Here is a 19,829-nt window from a genome sequence, read left to right on the forward strand (position 1 = left end):
GTTTCCACTTAGGTTTAATGCTTATTCCCAGTATTTTTAGCATTTAGCATGCTATACACTTTTTAAATGTTCACCCTTCATAGAACAAATCTATGGTTATGTGTTTCTTTTTGTCTGAAAGTTTTCATATATTTTGGCTGAAATGCCGTATTTCATCAATACTGTATATATCTCTGTGGAACAGTGCACTGTATACTTTGATCAAAATAATGCACAAGTGCAATTGCAACAAGGGATACCAGTATTACAGAAGGACCAGTGGGAAGTGTGTTAGTGATTGCTACTTAATAACGTGAAACTACAAGCAACTCAATAAGTATAAACTGTATCCTTTTGGAAAAACAAATGTTCAGCAAGCAAGTCTAAAAGCACACACATTTCCCAAAATAACTGCAGAGAACTAGGATGAATCTCTCCATTAATTACAATACCAAAAAATAATATTTCATTTCTATTTGCACCTGAATCAGCAAAACATAAAATTCTGGTTTTGGAATGCAGGAATGGAGCCCACCCAAATAAGCTGAATTACTCTATATCTTTGCCCAGGAGCTTCATACTAGCATACTTCCGTATTATAAATATGCAAAACACAGGCAGACCCTTACCAAATAGAGAATTCAGTGATCACAAACTGGAAATAGAAACTGGGAGACAAGGCCCACTGGTAGCCCAAGAGACTTGGTAATCAAAGAGAGGAGAAATCGAAAGAAAGAGTTCCTAGTCCACTGTACAGAATACAAAGAGGCGCAAGAAAGATGCTTCTCAAGCTCTAAGCTGTAAGATTTTAAACTAAAAAGCAAAGAAGAAAAACTCATTATAATTTCAGATAAACGCAGGGGTGAGGAGTGAAGCGGCGCAAGAAGAGTAGCAAAAACCCTCATGATCTGAGGCAACCTGTCACCAGACATGAAGAGTAAATGACACAGGGATACAATATAAAAGGTATGCCAACATATCAAGGCTAAATGACAATAGGGGGAATAAAAGTATGTTTTTAGCTCATCAGTGCTGGGTTGAAAATAACTTATTTATAAACTAGTTTATAAGACAAGTTGGAACATGAAGCTCAAGGAATTACCAGATTTCTGTCAATTGTAAACGTGGTATTCATTACCATCTATAAACCTGACAGTTCACTTCTGCTCCTTCTTGATGGGAAAGCTACAGAGCAGAGTTGCCCCTAGCTAGGGAAAAAAGGACTATTAAAGAAACTGCCTCCCAGGTCAAAGAAAGGGAAAAATGACAACAGGCTTCTTCAGGCTTGAAGGCAAGTCTTCCTGCTGCATGACTTCAAAAAGATTTTTCTCTTTATCCTTTCTGTATCCTTCATGTAACGTTATAAGACAGCATCTTCGGGAAAATATCAAGATACACAACATGGGACTATCCTCCCCCAGTTTGGTTCCTTCTTCACCATGAATATGGTACATATTTGTGAAACACAGAAAGCCACACGTGTATTGTTAAAAGGTGCACTTCATATGTTAAATGAAGTAGATGGATTTAAACTGAAACATTAACAAGTCATTTCTTACCATGATGGAATAAATAAAAGGGCTGTAAGTAGACCATTTTCAAATGGTCTTTCTCAGTCACAATCTCTGTTGAATGATCAGGGTTTTTCAGAAGTAAACCCTTTATATTAGTATTCATCTGTTGGGCAGGGGGTCATGGGGGAATTAACAATTTTTTCTTCCAAGACATCCTAAAATGACTTGCACAAAGACAGAGCGACAGGGATGCTCATTGCAGTGAAATTTATTATACATTGCAAAAAATTAGATGGCATCTCCATTTCAAATATTAATCAATGGAATATATTTTATAACATTAAAATGATGTTACAGAAGACTAGTTAATGGCCTGGAAATATATTCAGAATATTAAGTGAAAGGGGTAGGTTAAAAAAGCAATATGTAGCATACAATCACTTTTGTACAAGTATGTGCATAATATACACAGGAAAAAGACAGGAAGGATATTCACTGATATGTTGATAGTGTTTATAGATGGGAAGTGGGGTTACAATTAATTTTTATTTTGTTTTGCTTATACAATACTTGTACAATAAATATGATTACTTTTAATATATGTATATATATGGGGGTACATGTTATTATTCCAAAATATTTCTATTATTATTATTGTTATTATCATAATCATCAGCATCATCATTAGGACCAGAGACATGGGACTTGTGACAATTAAAAAACAAACAAATAAACAAACAAACAAATAAAACCCTGTAGACATATCTGAAAACAGACAGTTATTTACAAAATGGCTTCAATAAGTTATCTGTTTTCCAAAGTAGCTTTATTTATGAAACACACATGAAATGTGACATTTACCTTAACGTGGTGTCAGGTACACTAATTTGGATATATGTAGACACAGTAATATTCAAATAAATGTTTGATGAAGTTATAAAAATATCTTAAAAATTAACAAGCAGCCAGGGAACAATTATCCTTTTCAATGTGTTCTTCAGAAGTTCTCAGTCATTTTCAGATGGCCACGTGCCTTGAAGTAATATTGCTGTTTACCATGAAATTGTTGGTAGACACATTAAACATTCAAGATTTTAGTATAAACAAGCTCCTTTAGAATGTATTAAAGATATAAGCAAATTCAAATACCTTACAATGGAGAATATACTATGCATTTGCCCGGTGTTCCATAAAATTTAAGGTTCACTGCCTAAGAACTTAGACAGTACAGTGAGTGATCTGAAGGATAAATACATACGTACAACCTCAAAATTAAAGCAAAATGAATTCTGTCCAAAGTGGCTTATCAGAGTATTATTAAAAAGTATAAGTGATAGAATTTTTAAAATTCCTGACCCACCCTAAAATCTGTCTCTGAAAACCCTTTAAAATAAAGAGGAAAACCCAAAGTACACTGTTGGTAAAGTCAAAATAAACAGAAGGTTCTTTACATCAAGGTTATTTGAGAGCCAGAGTCGTGGATTTATTAAGAGCAACAAAGCAACATCTCCCCACTAACTGAGGAGTTGAAACAGTCATGGTGGGGTAAGGGTGGGGGGTCAGGCTACAGAATCTGGGCAAGAATTTGAAAACAAGTATTAAAACACTTCATACTATATTTATGGTATCTGTTTTTCTCAGATGCATTAATTTTATACAGACTATAAAATGTTTTGCATGTCAAGATTTCTTTAACCCATTTGTAAGCAAGCACTATTCCTTGCTAACCATTCTTTATATGTCTCAGTGGCCTAACATGCATATCTCTGAAAATCACCTGTGAAGAAAACAGATGACTAGTTGAGTAACATACCTGGTAACATTACAGTACCATCCTGTTCCAGTGTTTCAGGGCTTATTCTTATGGCTGTCATGCTGTGGTTATTCATATCTCTATACAATAAATAACCCTGATAACAACAAAAAATTTTGCTATGTTATATGTTAAAATATAATTTCATTAACCACTTAGTAGAAAAAGTAACCATAGAGGTCTGTATTACATTTTTTTGAGGTACAATAATATAACAATATTGATGTCTAAAATACATTAAAGATTTAAAATAGAAGAACCTGAGTATACTGATACTTTAATAAGAGGAGGTATTATACACCACTGAGTATCAATTTAACCTATTAATTCTCAGATACACATATTAGATATAGCACACAAGACAGTAAAAACATTTCGGTTATTTTGGTCAAAATTATCATATCACTTGCCAAGTAAATAATAGAAATGACTGCTGTTTCCTTTACAAATATTTAGGTTAATATTTAAAAATCAGTAGTGGTTTTAGATAGAATGATATGTCATTGAACATATTTCTGTAAATGTATTTCCCATGTTATTATTTCTTAGATAAAATACAGTAGTGGCAAATAAAAATTTGATACTTTAAACCAGGTTATGTTTTAACAGACAATTACTAAGTAATTAATTCGATATTTAGAATTTAATTTCAAAATCTCCCCAAAAGTTGAGTAAGATTATTTTTCATGCAACAATAATTTTTTTAATTTTCAGAATGCTTTCAAATATCTTTTTTCATCTGATGCTGACAACAAACTTCATTTTCATCTGATGCTGACAACAAACATCATTCATTTGCTTCATGCATCCAACTGCTGACACCCATTTGGCCGTGTCAGTCAGGTGATGAGATCACAGCATTAAGACAGCAGTATGGGCCTAGCTCTTTTCTCTCATTGGGGATACTCTGCATGATCCTCCATGCAGGCAGCTATCCACTGGGCAGGCCACACACTGTTCCCTGGAGCGTACTGATCTAGACTTAGAATGAAGGAATCTGTGGTAAAAAGCTCTAATTTGGCTTTGGGTCACAGTTACATTCCTAATTCAGATTTGCCAATGATAAAGGTGGTCTTTCCTTCTTAACTAGAGGCTCTCTTAAACAAGAACTCCAACAGAAGACATACTTATTCCCATTTTACAGCTAAATCACACAGGATCAAATAAATTAGCTGAGTTGTCCACAGACACACAGCTAGTAAGAAGCAGGGCCAGACCTAGAAGTAAATCTCTCATGAATTCTAAGTCAATGTTCTTTATACTACACCATACCATTGTTATAGTCATATTATTAAAAAAATATGCTCTATCTGTTTAAATAGAAGTGATATTATTTATTGATTAAACAAATATGGACCACATATTTTAAAAGATAAGAAAGAAAAGTTTGGTTTATTGTGGATATTCTCCTACCTGAGCATACCCTAACCAAGACTTTTTTTCTTTTCTGTTTCTGATGCGAGATGTAGAATTATATATATGGCCCTGTGAAACAACAAAAGTTAGTTCTATCAACAATTTCATAATTAATAATCAGTGAAAAATAACATAAATGGATGAATGACATTTAATATGTATGTTCCATTTTGATTTTCAAAGAAATAATATTACATCAAAATTAGATGGTACTCTAAAAATAAAGCAAGAAGCAAATAGAACGCAATTCAGTATTAGACATAACTTCCACTATGATTAAGAGCTGTAAGGAATCACCTACCCTAACTGTTCCACTGTATCCAGAGCCTATTTTGTATAATCCGTCTTTGCATAACAGATAAAGAAAAAATCCATCATTCTGAAGTAGACATTGATCATCTTCATCAACAGATATTTCTTTTAATGGCCACTTGTGCATTAAAGCTGCTTTCTTAATGCCATTGCTAAACCAGTCTTGAATTTGAATTTTTCCCACCAACACTGCCTGTACACTTCTCTGTAGTGAATTTAGTATCATTGGCACCTAGTCAAGAGAAGAAAAACACAAAAAGACATTTTTAAATGTCTCAAACACAAAACAGACAAGATAAAGATACTTTATTAATATATCATCATTTGTAAGAAAAAAATTATTCAGAATGATCATGTTTAGCTTGTCAGCAAAAAGTACCAACTAGAAAATCTGTAAGAAACAATTCTCAAGCAGGACAAAATAAAAATGTAAATCCAAAGAATATTAATTTGTATTTGTGACCAAAAACACTGAAATATGCATCTTTCTCCAAAACACCAGGCAACCAGGACTACCTGTGATTTTAAGTTTCGTAAAATAAAACATACTAGATTAGTAAAAAGTATAAATACTGACATATATTTTTTGTATTAGAGTGCACTCAAGCCAAAATGATATCTTTGGTATGATATGTATATCCATTAATATAGTTCATGATAATGAAGTGCAAAATTAAGCGTAAGAGAAATACGGCTGCTTCTACAGATGAAACAAAATTTCCAGTATTTCTCTTCCACTTTGCTTCTTTATTACGCCTAATACCCATTAACATCAACAATTTTCCATGATACAAAAACTTAATTGTATGAATTGTGTATTCATTCAGCATTCATTTAACCAATATTTATCAAATATCTATTGTTTGTTGTAAATGAGTCCTCAAAAGCTACCAGCATGGGACCAACACTCGGCCACCAGAGAAAACTCCCTGCTCCTCATTTTTTGCCTCTCTTTCACTGCCCAAGGATGGCTGCCACACATCTGACTGCAGGGCAAGACCCCAGGGCACTGGACCAGCCCCAGTTCTCCGGCTGCACTGTCCAATACGGCAGCCACTAGCCACATGTGACTACTGAGCTCCTGAAATGGGGTTAGTGTGACTTGAGATGTGCTTGAAATATAAAATACACACTGCATTTTGAAAACTTAGTATTAAAAACAAGAGTATACATTTTCTTAATAATTTTATATTGATTACATGTTGAAATTATTTTCTGGATATATTGAGAAAAATCCATTATTAAAATTAACTTCACCTGTTTCTATCTTTTGAATGTGGCTAATAGAAACATTTAAATTACATATGTGGGTTACATTATATTAGTATTGGACAGTACTGTTCTAGAGGGTAGAGATTTCAGAGGGATAACTAACCCACTGTCCACAGATATATTCTCTTCCCCTTCGAGTTCTAAGGCCTCTGACCCAATCAAAATATGGAACTCTTACTTTTATAAAACTTTTATTTATGTATATGGTTGAATACTACAAATTCTCTCCCTAGAAGCAACTACGTTAAACTTAAAACTGTTTTGTCTAGAATCGATATCCTTATAGAATATGTCAAAGCTTCACTTCCATTTTTTTGGGTTTTGTTTCAGATACTTTCTGTTGGGTCTGTTATGAAAGATGCTGCTGCTCCCCTCTTCCCAAATCCTCAGAATTGAGCTGTACAATAATTTCTGGTTAAACCAGTAGTCAGAGGTCATTTCACTATGTCTGTGTGATCATGGTTCAGAACTGAGCCAACTGTATTACATACTACATTTCCCTTATATAACTTTTCTTTTTCTTAATCGAGTCAACAATTGCCCTATTTTTGCATTTGCTAAGTTTTTTCTATACCTACCCCTAAGTGTTCCTCATACTCCTCTCAACAGAGTCAAACACATCATTTCTACTTTTTCCCCTTGGCAACATCCCTCAGGAGGCCCTGCTCCAGTCTAGACTAAGGACAAGGGCAGGCACAGAGGTTAAAAATGTTCCATGCCTTGCGTGTTCAAAAGCATCTTTATCATCCCTTAAATATGACTGACAGTTGAGCTAGATATAGTGACATCATTTTCCCTCAGAACTTTGAAGGCACTGTTTGTTATTTTCTATGCCAGTGTTGCTTTTGAGCAGTCCAATGGCATTCTGCCTAATCTTTGGTACATAACCTGTCCTTGCACTCTGGAACATTTATTGTCTCTTTGTTGTGTGTTATGACTTTGCAAAGTTGTACCTGGTGTGAGTCTTTTGCCATTCATTGTGTTGGGCACTGAGGGTGTGTTCTGTCAATCTGAAAATGTGTATCTTTGGCGGATGGGAATTTTCCTTACAAAGCTTAGGTAACTTCCTCCTCTCTGCTTGAATACCTATTGGATATTGGATTTTCTGGAAGGATGCTCTAATTTTACTTCATATCACCTATTTTCTTTCTTTCTTTCTTTCTTTCTCTTTCTTTTTTCTATTGTCTGGGGACCTCTTTAATCTGAACTTCTAACCCTTCTACTGATTTTACTGCTGCTATCTTATTTTTTTAACTTGTAAAAACTCTTTGTTCTGAGTTTTTTAAAAAATACTGCTGTTTAATGTAAATAATTTTCTCATCCCTCTTCAAAATACTAATTAGTTTTCTTAGAGCTTTTCTGTTCCCTATACTCTTTTCATCAAAGTTTCTTTTATTATTATTATTATTATTATTACTATTTTTACTGATTTGGGGGATTCTGTCTTTCATGTTAGTCTAGTGATACTTGGCTGTACATTTATTTTTAAAAAGTAAGCGACTAAACAACTGATAGGAAGCTGCTGTGAATGTATAGGGTCTGAAAGATAGTGAGCTCACCTCAAAATGATCACACTAAGTTTAGCAGTTTCATTGGAGGATCTCCCATACACCACCACCCCCGCCCCTGCCAAATGTCTGCATCTATACGTCTTTTCTCATTTTTTCTCCATAGAAGCATCTGCCAGTCTTTTTCCTAGAAGCTATAAGCCTCACTCCCAGTGTACTGGGAACTCAGTGAGGATTAAGAAATTTCATCATCAATACGGAGACTTTCACTTAATCTCCATCTTCAGCCTGGCTCCTCAATTCCACTCTCAACTATGCCTGGTTTCCCCCGGCCTCTCTGGCTCAATTTCTTTAGACAGCAAACCTAACTCTTAGGGGTATGAGAGAAGGACAGCTGACTGGCTGGGAAGCGTAGAGGAAGGGCTCTGGGGTTCTCGAGCTTTCATTACACAGACTTCCAATCAATTTTTAGCTCTTCCCCTCACCACCACTTTCCAGGTATTTATTACTTCCAATTCTAAATCCTATCTATAGTTTTATGTGAAAATCAACTTACTTTCTATGGGCACTAGCCTCTTGAGAAGCTTAAGCTCTCCCCAATATTTATCTTCTAAAAATGTGTCCCATTCTTAAAAGTTTATACTTTAAAAAAATCCTTTATTATAATCATAGTGTAAACTGCAGGGATGGAGGGGAGAGCAGAAACTAAAGTGTCTTCAACATGGCTCTGTTTCTCTCATGCTTTCTAACAGGGTATTAAAGTTTTAAGAAAACCCAATGCTACAATCAGAAGTCTCAGATATACCCCTTTTCCTATCCTATTGATTTTCTCTCACCAACACTATGGCAGGACCTAGAGAATTTATTCTGATAAACCAGACTTCCTTACACTGAGGATTCCAAGTCATTCACCAGTTCTGGAAAATCTTAGCCATTATTTCAAATACTGCCTCTCCACAAATCTACTACTGCCTTGTGGAACTCAGGTTGTACTGATACTTTAGACTTTCTCATTCTCTATCCATGTTTCTTATTTTTCATATTTTGCCTCTCTGTGCCACATTCTGAATAATTTCTTCCTCTTTATCTTTCAGTTCACTGCTTCTATCTTCAACTGTATTATCCACTGGTTAACTCATCCTTTAAGTTTCTAATTGTAAGTATTTGGTTTTTCATTTCCAGGAGTTCTATTTGGTTCGTTTTCTGATCTGATTACTTTTTATATCCTTATTCCTTAATAATACTTTTGATACTTCATAATAATACTTGAACTATATTGAATATATATACACATAGATTTTATACTCTGTATCAAGTAATTTCAATATATATAGACTTGGCAAGATTGATTCCGCTATATTTCTTTCTACTAACTCTCAATGACGGTGCCTTTTTTCTATGTCCTTTCTGTTTGTGAGTTCAGATACAGCAGAGCTGTGTTTGTGGGAGGCCTCTGAAGTAGGGGGTTCATCCCTCAAGGACGGATTTTAGTCTCCTTCAATAAGGCACCTTACAGTACTACTACCAGCCCTCCCTTACTTTAAACTCTCAGCTTAAGCTTTTTGGAACAAGATAAGTAATATGCATTTGGATCCTAAAATAATTTGAGATGTTACAGTTATACATTTTCAGACTTTTCTCCCCCCAGTCATAGCCTGGCCAAGAGAGTTTTGTGAAGTGAAGTAGGTAGGTGGAATGGGGCCAAATCATGAAGAACACTATATGCCATGTTAAGACAACAGGTTTTAATATGGCGTTTGGCCTGGAGTTGGGTATGTAGCGACGGGGCAGGTCTACAGAGAACCTCGGCTGTTGGTTCAGGGGATCAAGTAGTTTTGTGCAGCCTAGTGCTTGAGCATAATACTGCAGTCAGTCAGATATGCGTTCAAGTCCTGTCTCTGCTATATGACCACTCGCTACACTATAACTACACTAAGTTCCTTCCAGCCTTCAGTATTCCACTCTTACTCGTATTTTCATGCTTTAGCACACTCGTATTTTCATGCTTTAGCACATGGATACTAAGAACATTCTCTCTCCACACCACCAGTACCAACACCACTTCCCTCTGCACTGGCTAGTCTCAACTCACTGTTTAGATCTCATGTCATAACCTCTGGAATAAATCTGCATAAAAATAAATCACTGGATTCTAACATGTACATGTGTTTATGGTCACTATACTTTTAAAATTTGGCATTGATATTTGAATGTTTGTGTTTATTCTATTAAAATTTTGAAAGTATTTGTATATTTTAAGCATATATTTAAACTAAAATTTTGCTGAACCCTCAAAGCACAGCTGCAGAACAATTTGGAAATCACTGAATTAGAGGGACTTCAAAATAAGTAAGGACCATAAAAAGGGAAAAGAGGACTTCAGGCAGGACAAAAAGAGGGAAAAGAATAAGAATAGAAACCTAGAGTAAGGAGACTGCTCGTATTTGACAAGGGAAGTTCAAAATCGCTGAGTAAGTCACAGAAAATAGCCCATTTACCCCCTTTGCTATCTTTGGCCCGCTAATAACGGGATTGAGGCATCCCTTCCATGTGTTCTGGAGGTCATCCAAGGGGCCAGAGAAAAGCACATACCAGAGACTTAAAACTGTAACTTCTTACTCAATTTCCAGAACAGTCCAAAAGAATTAAATCAAGTTTGCCTATAAGTAGGGTTATATTTCCCACTACTAACAAGGATGAGGAGCTTATTCCACAACTACATATTAAAAGTTCAAAATGCTATAGGTGAAGCTGAAGTAGTTCAGAAACAAATCAATTCATGAAAAACTATAATCAACCAATCAAAAATACAGTAAAAATGATATATCCTTTTCTTTCAATACAGAAAAGATATTTAGAAACTATGAAGGAATTCCATACTTGAAAATTCAGGGCAAGATGGGAGGCGGGGGAAGGCAGAGAGCAAGACAATGCAATGAAAAAGGAGGCTGTAGTGCTGACACAAAGACCAGGTTAAAGATTTAAGCTTTTGCCAAATTTCACTTTATTACCTTTAATGTCACAGAGTTAAACACACGTAGCTTAGCTCAAATAGCTTAGATTATTTATATATCAACCTTGAACAGATCAAACCACTATAATGAGTGAGAAAAAGCAGACACTGCTTTGACAGAAACTGAGGTGAAATTGCAACTTGGCATCCTATCAATTTCTAAGCAGCTAGAGATATGAAATACCTGAATAGTTTGGCAAGCATGGCTGCCATTGTTGGTGAGGATAGCAGAGATGGCCTGAAGTGTCCTTCCTGTTTCTCCCCAAGAAGCCACCAGACTAAAGAGACAAGCACAGGAAAGTGCTGTCAGAGACTGTCCTGTGCTGTCATTCATTCCAGTACTTCGAACAGTGATTTCCAAAAGGAGCTGGAAGAGAGACTCTGTGGATAAAATAGAACTCAATTATATTCATTTAACATACAGAACATTATATGGTATCTGTCTGTCTGTTTATACCTTGCCTCATTATAAAAAAATATTTAAGGCAGTTACAACACTTACTTTGCATTAGTTCCTTTCTAGTTACCCTTTCCCCTCAAAAGTTAGAATATTTATATAAAAACGACCTTGGAGAATATTTAGTGAACTCCTTATTTTTGTAAATGAAAAAAATGGAATCTATCCAAGATCATTTAAAAGAAACTTGCTTTGAGGCACTCACAGTATTCAAGAAGCCTATCAAGTAGTAACAGACTACTCATTGCACTTATTTTTACCATTTAGATTGGGAAAAATACGGGCATCTTAAAATGTTAAGTGTCCAGAAAATTATGTATTCATTTGCAAAACAACAACAGAATACACAAAACATATGCAATAATTTGTTTAATATAAAATTGGCTTTATCACGAACATAACAGCAGTTCACACTTGTAATTCATTTTATACTCTAGAAAAAACCTGCAAGTCAATAGAACAGATATCCCCTTTTCATGGATAATGAAATTGAGACACGGGGAGGTTAAGAGATTTTCCCTAAATCATAAAGCCAGATAGAGGCAAAGATGGAAAAATAACACAAGAATGTTCTATGGTCATCAGAGGTCTCCACACAAAACTCCACTCAAGATTAAATCAATAAACTTCTGGGTATTTCTTACGTAGAAGGGAAGGAGGATTTGAAAATCCTTTAGAAGTGCATACTCGGAGACACAAAGAGAAAGAAAAAAACAGAGTCAGAAAAAGAGAGAAACAGAAAAATTGATAAAGGTGGAAAGAGAGAGAGGGAAAGGGGAAGGAAGGAGGAAAGCAAGAGAGAGAATTGATGTACCGTAATTCTCTGCAAACTAAAAGGCCGTCTGTGTTTTATTTGTTAGCTCACAGAAACCTAGGCTTCCTCTATCTAGTCCCCATCTTCCATATCTAATCCCTAATTAAGTCCTGTCAATTTTACTTCCTAATTAATTCCTCCACTTTTTTGCATCTCATCAGCATCTCCCCAATCCATGCTATGTATCACCATCTCTTAATTAGACTACTAAAAAGTGTTCATAAATTAGCTCCTATCATACACTTTTGCACCCTTATAGCCAAAGAGAACTTTTAAACCAAAAATCTGGTTTTCTATTTAAAATCCACTCACTCCTTTAATTCCCTCCTGCTCCTCTTCCTTCTTTCCTTTCTTCCTCCCTTCTGCACTTCTCTCTATATCCTTCAGTCTTTCCTTTATGCCATCTAACCTTCCCTCTACCCTTTCATCTATCTTTCTTGTTTGTCCATCCCTCCTCTATCATTATCCTTCTGCCCATTCATCTTATAATTATTCAGCCAATATTTTGTGAATTCTTCCTGTACATCAGGAACTATTCTAGGTTGGGGTAGTACATTGACAAAGACAAAGAATGTCCCTGCCATCAAAAAGGTTAGATTCAAATTAAAGAAAACAGTGTAAGACTATAAAGAATTTTTTAAAAACCATAAGGAGACAGTGATGTTCAATTTCTCCTAGAACAATGACCATCCCCCTTGAACTGGCCTATCAAGCTCCACATGATCTGCTCCCTGCCATTTCCATCCCCTCACTCTCCACACTCTAGTCATACAGCCTTTTTCCAGTCATTCTCCTTCCTACCTCAAAGCCTTACTGCATGCTCTCCTTTCTGCCTGGAAACTTAGTTAACTCCTTCTTACTCATCCTTCAAATCTCATATGTCACATCTTCAGGGAAGCCTGTTATAAACCCCAGAACTCCCTCTTTCCCCCATGCTATTTATTCACATTTGTAATCATACCTGTGTCCAACTGTCTGATGCTAAATTCCATAATAACAGCAATAATGTTTATATCGATCACCCCTGTATTATACACTCTTAGCACAGAACATAGAAGGCGCTATTACATTTAAGTGAATAATTGAGAACATATATTCTAACCTTAAACTGAACAGAAAGATAGATATAAGGGAAGGATTTTTTTAAAAAACTGGACAATTTGTAAATCAAATCCATCTGCAAAGAGAAGTCTGATGTATAATAATCATCAAGCTATCCCAACAATAAAAGAGATACAAATATACATATATTTTCATGAGTAACATGAAAAAAAACAACGTGGAAAAAGTGTAACTAATGTAATTATGATATTAAATCAAAGGAAAAAAGAGACAGATTTCAATACAAATTTTGATTTAAAGAACCAAATTACTACTTACACCTTTGTGCCAATTAAACAAAATAAAAAGTATGAAGTGTTGATAAATGCCTGAACAGAAAAATAAGTCAAAGCAGTGAAGAGATCAGAAAAGTAAGCACTGGAAGGATAGAAGAGAGACCAAAGACAGTATAGCAGCATTTGAAACTGTTAGTAAGAAAATAAAAACAAATTAATCAGGAGACCTAAGTTTTGACAGAAAGAAGATGATTAAGCTAAAGAACATATTATAATTTTAAAACCCAGTATTGAGAAGATCTATTTTGAAAAGAATAAAGGAGAGGGACTATTTATGTATAAACTGAATATAAGAGAAAGTATACAACAAATGATAGAAGACAACAAAATGGCAGAAGATCTAGAAGGAAAGCGAGGATTAGCATGTTGTTCAAAGTAAGATATAGGATATACTGTTTTAGTGGATATTTTAAATACTTCAATTATTTGCTAATTTACAAACCAGAGCTAAGGTTAACTAGCAAACTATTCTTAAATAAAATTAATTAATTTAATTAAATCTTCAATAAAATGCCATGAAGTCAAGTAGTACATCATAATAGCAATACGATCACTGGTGTTACAGTGACAATAAACAAGGTGCCTGCTTCTTAACATATGCAGCTTTATTTGGTAGTAGCATCTCATAACATGGTGGATTGGGGGGCTGTTGTTGTTTTTAAAAATCCTCAGCTTATTTTCATGGCCAGTTCTCCCCCCACCGACTAAAACAAAGCAGTAACAAAACAAATGGAACACAAAAACTAATCACAATACATGACCAAAAAAATAACAATCTGACATGCAAATTAAAACCATGTAATTAGGTTCTCACACGTGGGTCTAACATAATCCAAATAGCCAAGTAGAGAAAAAGGACCAAACTCTAATCCAGACCGGCAGTGTGGTCCCCAGACCAGCAGCACGAGCATCAGCATTACCCAGAAACTTACTCCAAATGCAGATTCTCAGGTCCCATCCCAAATCTACTGAATCAGATACTCCACACTTAGGACCCACATATATGATGGAAACAAGCTAATGCTTGAGATTTAGAAAACTAGACTCTTTGAAGGCCCACAGTCAGCACCAGAGAAAAGCAATTAGCCTTCAAAATTAAGCTTCCATCTCTACTTCTCTTCCTTAAGAGTCCCCATCCTGCTTACAGGATTATGTGTTGAGCCTAGGTCACGGGCATGAAAGGCAGGCATTCATAAAATTCAAATGCACTTTACAAAAAGCAAACATTTTTACTCAATGGAAGTTGCTACTAATTCAAAAGCTTTATCTTTAACAAAAATAAATTTTTATTTATCATGAACACAAAAGAAATGTCCTCTCTGTTTAGAAACTAATTGTGTTGTTTTGGGTTGGTAGTATCTGTTCCCTCTTTTCCTACTTTTTTAACTCTCCAAAGTAACGTGTAAAGTTAGACAAAGTCGATGTTAGCTATTTTGGCCAAAGGTTTATTAAGAATGATTTAAGTTCATAGTGACTATAAGGCTTGAGGATTTTTTCTGGGTTCCAAGAATTTATATTTTGCTTTTCCCCATCATAATAATCAGGAAATGACTGTGCATGACCTATAACTCTTAAATCGTAACACCAGGGGAACACAGCAAAGTAACTTAAAATTTATACCCCTGCTGTTTCAGCATCATAAACAAACAGAGACTGAATTACAGGCTGCTGTATGTGCTCCATAAGAGAAGCTCTTTACATTTAAAGGCTTCATTCAATGTGCCTAAGCTCTTACCTAGGACCTCGGGTGGCTCTGACTGGAGGCCTTCTGGCTGCTGACCTTGAAGCACGTTAAGCAGGGCTTGGAGACTCCTGAGGCACAGGGATGGATGAGAAAATCGCGTCTCCTTGATCAATTCAAAAACTTCACAGAGTCCAACCTCAATGATCTATTTAAGATGAAAAAAAAAAATTATACTTTATAGCATGTGAGCTAATAACACTTCTCAGGCAGTAAAATCGGTACGGCTTACTTCCACAGCAAATGAGTAATGGTACAATATTTTAAAGGCAAAAAAGTCATCACATAAAAAAGAATAAAACCCAGTGTGTTTAATTTCAAGATTTAGAAAATCGTCTCGTAACACAGAAGGTTAAAAAATAGTGGCACTACTTAAAAAGTAGTTTCAGGATAATGAAGCCATAATAAAACACCATGAAAATGGTTTAACAGTGAACTAGGTACTAGACTGCATTCACTCAGAAAAAAATAAACTATTAATTTACAAAGTTCATTTGGCTGTTCTCAAGTCAAAACTGGCACTCTTCTGTTACGTTAATTATTACCTATACCAGAAAAGAAGGCAATATAGTACATATGGTGAAAAGATTAAAAAAGGAACTTTTCATCTTAGCCTTTCCTATATGGCACAATCACCATATTATTATTTGTAGACGGTGTCCCTTATTCTTGTAGGATTTATCACAAAAAGAATTAAAGACTGCCTAGCTAAAATATCATGGCTATTTTTACTTTAATTATCTTATTCCTCATCAGGACCAAGAAAAATATAACTCAGTATCTAGCAAAAGATAGATAAATCTGTAACTAAAGACTGAGACAGCAAATGTGATGAACTCGTGTAAGGAAATACCTTCAGAGGGCTGACAGAACAATAGACAATGCAATTCCATTTCTCAGTCAATGCCAACATTTTAAAAAGGAAATGTGTAAGATCTTCTCAAGAAGTGTTAAATTATTTGGAGAAGAAGTAAGTAACAGAAGAAGTTAAAACTAGATTAATTAGTAGAAATGCATCAAAGCATTATTAATTCTATTGAAAGAAACAGAAGATATTCTCTCTGCTGAGATCTGTACATTAATTCATATATTACATAAACATTTTAAGTACTTACTTTGTACAACTTGCTACAGGAGATACGAGATATATTATACTAGACCTTTTCTATAAGAGTTTATAATCTAACAGAGTAAATGAATCTTATATATAATGCTTACCCAGTCCAGACATCTTTTATAGCACTTATTATGTTATAGTGTAACTGACTATTTTTGTTTCCATTTTCCCAACTAAACTGGGATCTCCTTGTGGACACAGAGTATGTCTTAACTAATATCTCCCATGACTATCCCACTGCCTGCACATGATAGGCAGACAACAAATATTTATTTACTCTCTCAGCTGTGTGCTAAAAACCACTGCAACTTGTCCGACAAGGGTTACATCAATTGCAGGCAAGTCAGTTGCAGTTCTGACTACCATCTGCAAGGTTTCTGAAGAATACAGATATGACTGAGAAGTCAAAATAACTAATAGGATTGTCTTTAGAGAAGTTATCTAAAATCCTAGAATACTTGATTATAGCTAAGATTACAGAAGTGCTTGTATAGAGTTTCAATTAATTAAATGGAAATGAAAACTTGCCATTTCATATAGTTTATTTTCCTGAAACAGACTAGAAAATAAAAACATGCTGTCCAAGATTTCCATCTGTTTATGTCCGTACAGGAAACAAATCTGAAGTCAAAGATCTCCTGAGTACAATACAAAAGTAGGGCTCTATTCTCAGGCCAGTAGGGGACTACTCTATCCATCAGTCTTGAAGATTGCTTACTCTACCACTACCAATCATGACTTTTCATAATTCAAAGAATTCTTCACGGATGACATTTTTGGCTAGGGTTTCTTTTTATAAGTAGATTCCTATAGCAACAGAGAAAGTATTGAACCTTTCCAAAAACAGTAAGGCTACTTACTGAACATATTCCCAAGCTGTCTCGCTAATAAGTTTAAGGTATAATAACAAATGTATGACAACAGGTAACTCAGGTGGGCTGCCCAGGAGCAGAGCACTAGATGGCTTTCATGAAAAACACTCATAAAATGTTAGTCAAAATGGTCAGGACAAGGAATTACCCATCTGTCTAGGTTAACCACTGTGATTCTCGCTTGTCATCTGTATCTTAGTTCGGTGTGGATTTGTTTTTTTAATAAGAGAGAAAACATTCATTTCCAGAACTGTGATATGTATTCAATATACAACAAAATAAAAATCAACCTCAAGTTTTCCAATCATATTTAGCTTTGAATCATTGAGCAAAGGAGCACAACATGTTGTGAATTAAGACTTTTTTCTGAGGTTTGGCTGAGAGTATTTTACTATATGTACAAACTTTGAAATTGCACTTTACACTTTGAAGCCTGTCTTATAGTCACTGAGAACACACTGTATGTCCTCCTCCCTCAATATTAGGAAGGAAGAGTACAAGGACAAAAAAAAATATAGTACTGCAAATACAATATGATTTCATTTGTGCAGAAATAAATATATTTTTAATGTGCATATACAAAAATGTTTACAGTGGGTATTTTTGGTTAACAGGATTTTAGAAATAACTTCTAATGTAAAATTTTCTTTTCCTCTTTATAAAAATGTTCTCCATTTTTTCAAATTATCTACATTGATTATGCACTGCCTTTATAAATAGCAAAATAAATGATTAATAAGTTTGACTGCTAAATAGAATAGTTCATTATAATAAGATAACACACTAAGCACTCAATATGTTCCACGATAAACTATAACTAACCACCAAAAACACGGTCTTCCACTTCTCTTCAGAAAATAGTCTTTTGTAAATTTACTGAATATTATCTTTATTGTTGCTTTCAAACAATTAAATCCTGAAAGCTCTCTGTTATACTTGAAGGAACACAAAACCCAAATAATTAACTGGTACAGACAGTCCAATGCCACTGTTGAGAAAAGTGAGGCAAAAACATATTTGGCCAAAAAAAAAGAAAAAGAGTCTTTTGAGGTTTTATTTTTCTCTCCTCGAATCACGTATTTCCAAAGGTGGCATTATTATTTCACTAACAAACAATAACATAAGCGTTTAGATACATCATATTTAGATTTAATATTAATAAACTCTTTGCCATTAGAAATTATATCTTCTATTAAAAAGTCCTAGAATCAGTTCTAAGACTTACAGAAAACATTTGAACAAGCGCAAAAGGAAACCAAAAGTAGATTTACATATTACTACAGAGTGAAGTATACTGTCTTTAAAATTTTCTTCTCTAAAGTAAACATTTGGTAGAGACATCATTTACAAATAATAAAAAATACAAATCTAGAGAGGAGTGAGAGAAGGGAGGAAGAAGAGGCAACAGCAACAGACGCAGCAGAGGAGGAGGTGGGGGGGAAGAGGAGAAGAATTCTGCTCCTCAGAAGATCCAGGTGTGAAATGTCTAACCTCCTAGCCTCTAACACACAAATTTATCTACGACTTCTACCACCTTCTTCCCTTCTCTTCACACCCAGAGGAAAAAGTGCTCTTACAACTTTTCAAAGCTAATTTAGTTTTTAAACAATGTTCTTGATCCCACCTACTGTTCCATCTCTAACAGAATTTTGTGTCATCTTCTGTCACCACACTAACTCCCAAAACTGTATGCCTAGCTGGGACCTTTCTTTTGAACTTCAATCTTACATAGTGAGCACCGGACATCTCACAGCTACTTCACACTCAGTACGGCCAGAACTAAACTTAATCATCGTTCCAACATAGCACTGTTTCTCCTCCAGTTCTTCCTCTTTAAGTAAATGGCATCACCACCTAGAAACTTCAGAAATATGTTTACATTCTACCTTCTCTTTCAGCCTTCATAACCAACTAATTAACAATTCCTGACAATTCTACTTCCTTAATATTTCTTTTATGCCAAACACTGCTACTACCCTAGTTGCATCCCCCATGAACACTTCAGACGACTGCAATAACTCCCTCACTGGTCCCTCTGCTCTAGTCTCCCCAACCCTCTAGTGGATCTGCCTTTCCAGCACCCAAGTAACTTTAAAAAAGTACAAGTCTGATTGTAGTCTTTTGCTTAAAATCTTTCTTATTTCCAATTTACAAGACAAAATCTGAAAATGGTTGCATGACATTTAAGGCCCATGATCCTGTTCTCTACTCTTGCCCTATTCAGCCAGTCCACTCTAGCCAAAGCTGACCGCTTGTGCTTTTGTAACGATGCCATTCTCCCTGCCTGCAGGTGCATCTTCAGTCAGTGCTGCATCCTTACTCCACCGGGCTCCACTATACCTTGCACACCCTTATCAATCCTTAGGGCACTGGACATGCCTGCTAGACATAACTTTCTTTAGGGTGGGGATCGTGTCTCATCATTTTGTTCTCAGGGCCTAATAGAATGCCGGCTATAAACTGAATTTACTGAATTAAGAAGTATATAAATGAATCTGTGTACATCCACATCTTTTAACAAAATATGAGGCATGACTAACCTCAAATAAGTTTGGATGGGAAGTATGAATCCTAAATATTACTATTAAAAAATTATGTAGCTAT

General features: G+C 35.1%; 1 protein-coding gene across 16 annotated transcripts in view; it reads right to left on the reverse strand.

Annotated features, from left to right (window-relative positions):
* Window positions 1-19,829, reverse strand: part of MYCBP2 (MYC binding protein 2) — a 269,957-nt gene that overhangs the window by 211,548 nt on the left and 38,580 nt on the right. For all 16 annotated transcript variants that reach the window (XM_082365884.1, XM_082365890.1, XM_082365877.1 and 13 more), the window contains exons 4-8: window positions 15,231-15,384; window positions 11,012-11,208; window positions 5,024-5,266; window positions 4,720-4,791; window positions 3,307-3,403 (exon numbers count right to left, since the gene is read on the reverse strand). In XM_082365884.1, coding sequence (XP_082222010.1) covers window positions 3,307-3,403; window positions 4,720-4,791; window positions 5,024-5,266; window positions 11,012-11,208; window positions 15,231-15,384 — 763 coding nt within the window. The remainder of the gene's footprint in view (window positions 1-3,306; window positions 3,404-4,719; window positions 4,792-5,023; window positions 5,267-11,011; window positions 11,209-15,230; window positions 15,385-19,829) is intronic.

The sequence above is a fragment of the Balaenoptera borealis genome, assembly GCF_965194805.1.
Source record: "Balaenoptera borealis genome assembly, chromosome: 18".
Taxonomy (NCBI): Eukaryota; Metazoa; Chordata; class Mammalia; order Artiodactyla; family Balaenopteridae; genus Balaenoptera; species Balaenoptera borealis.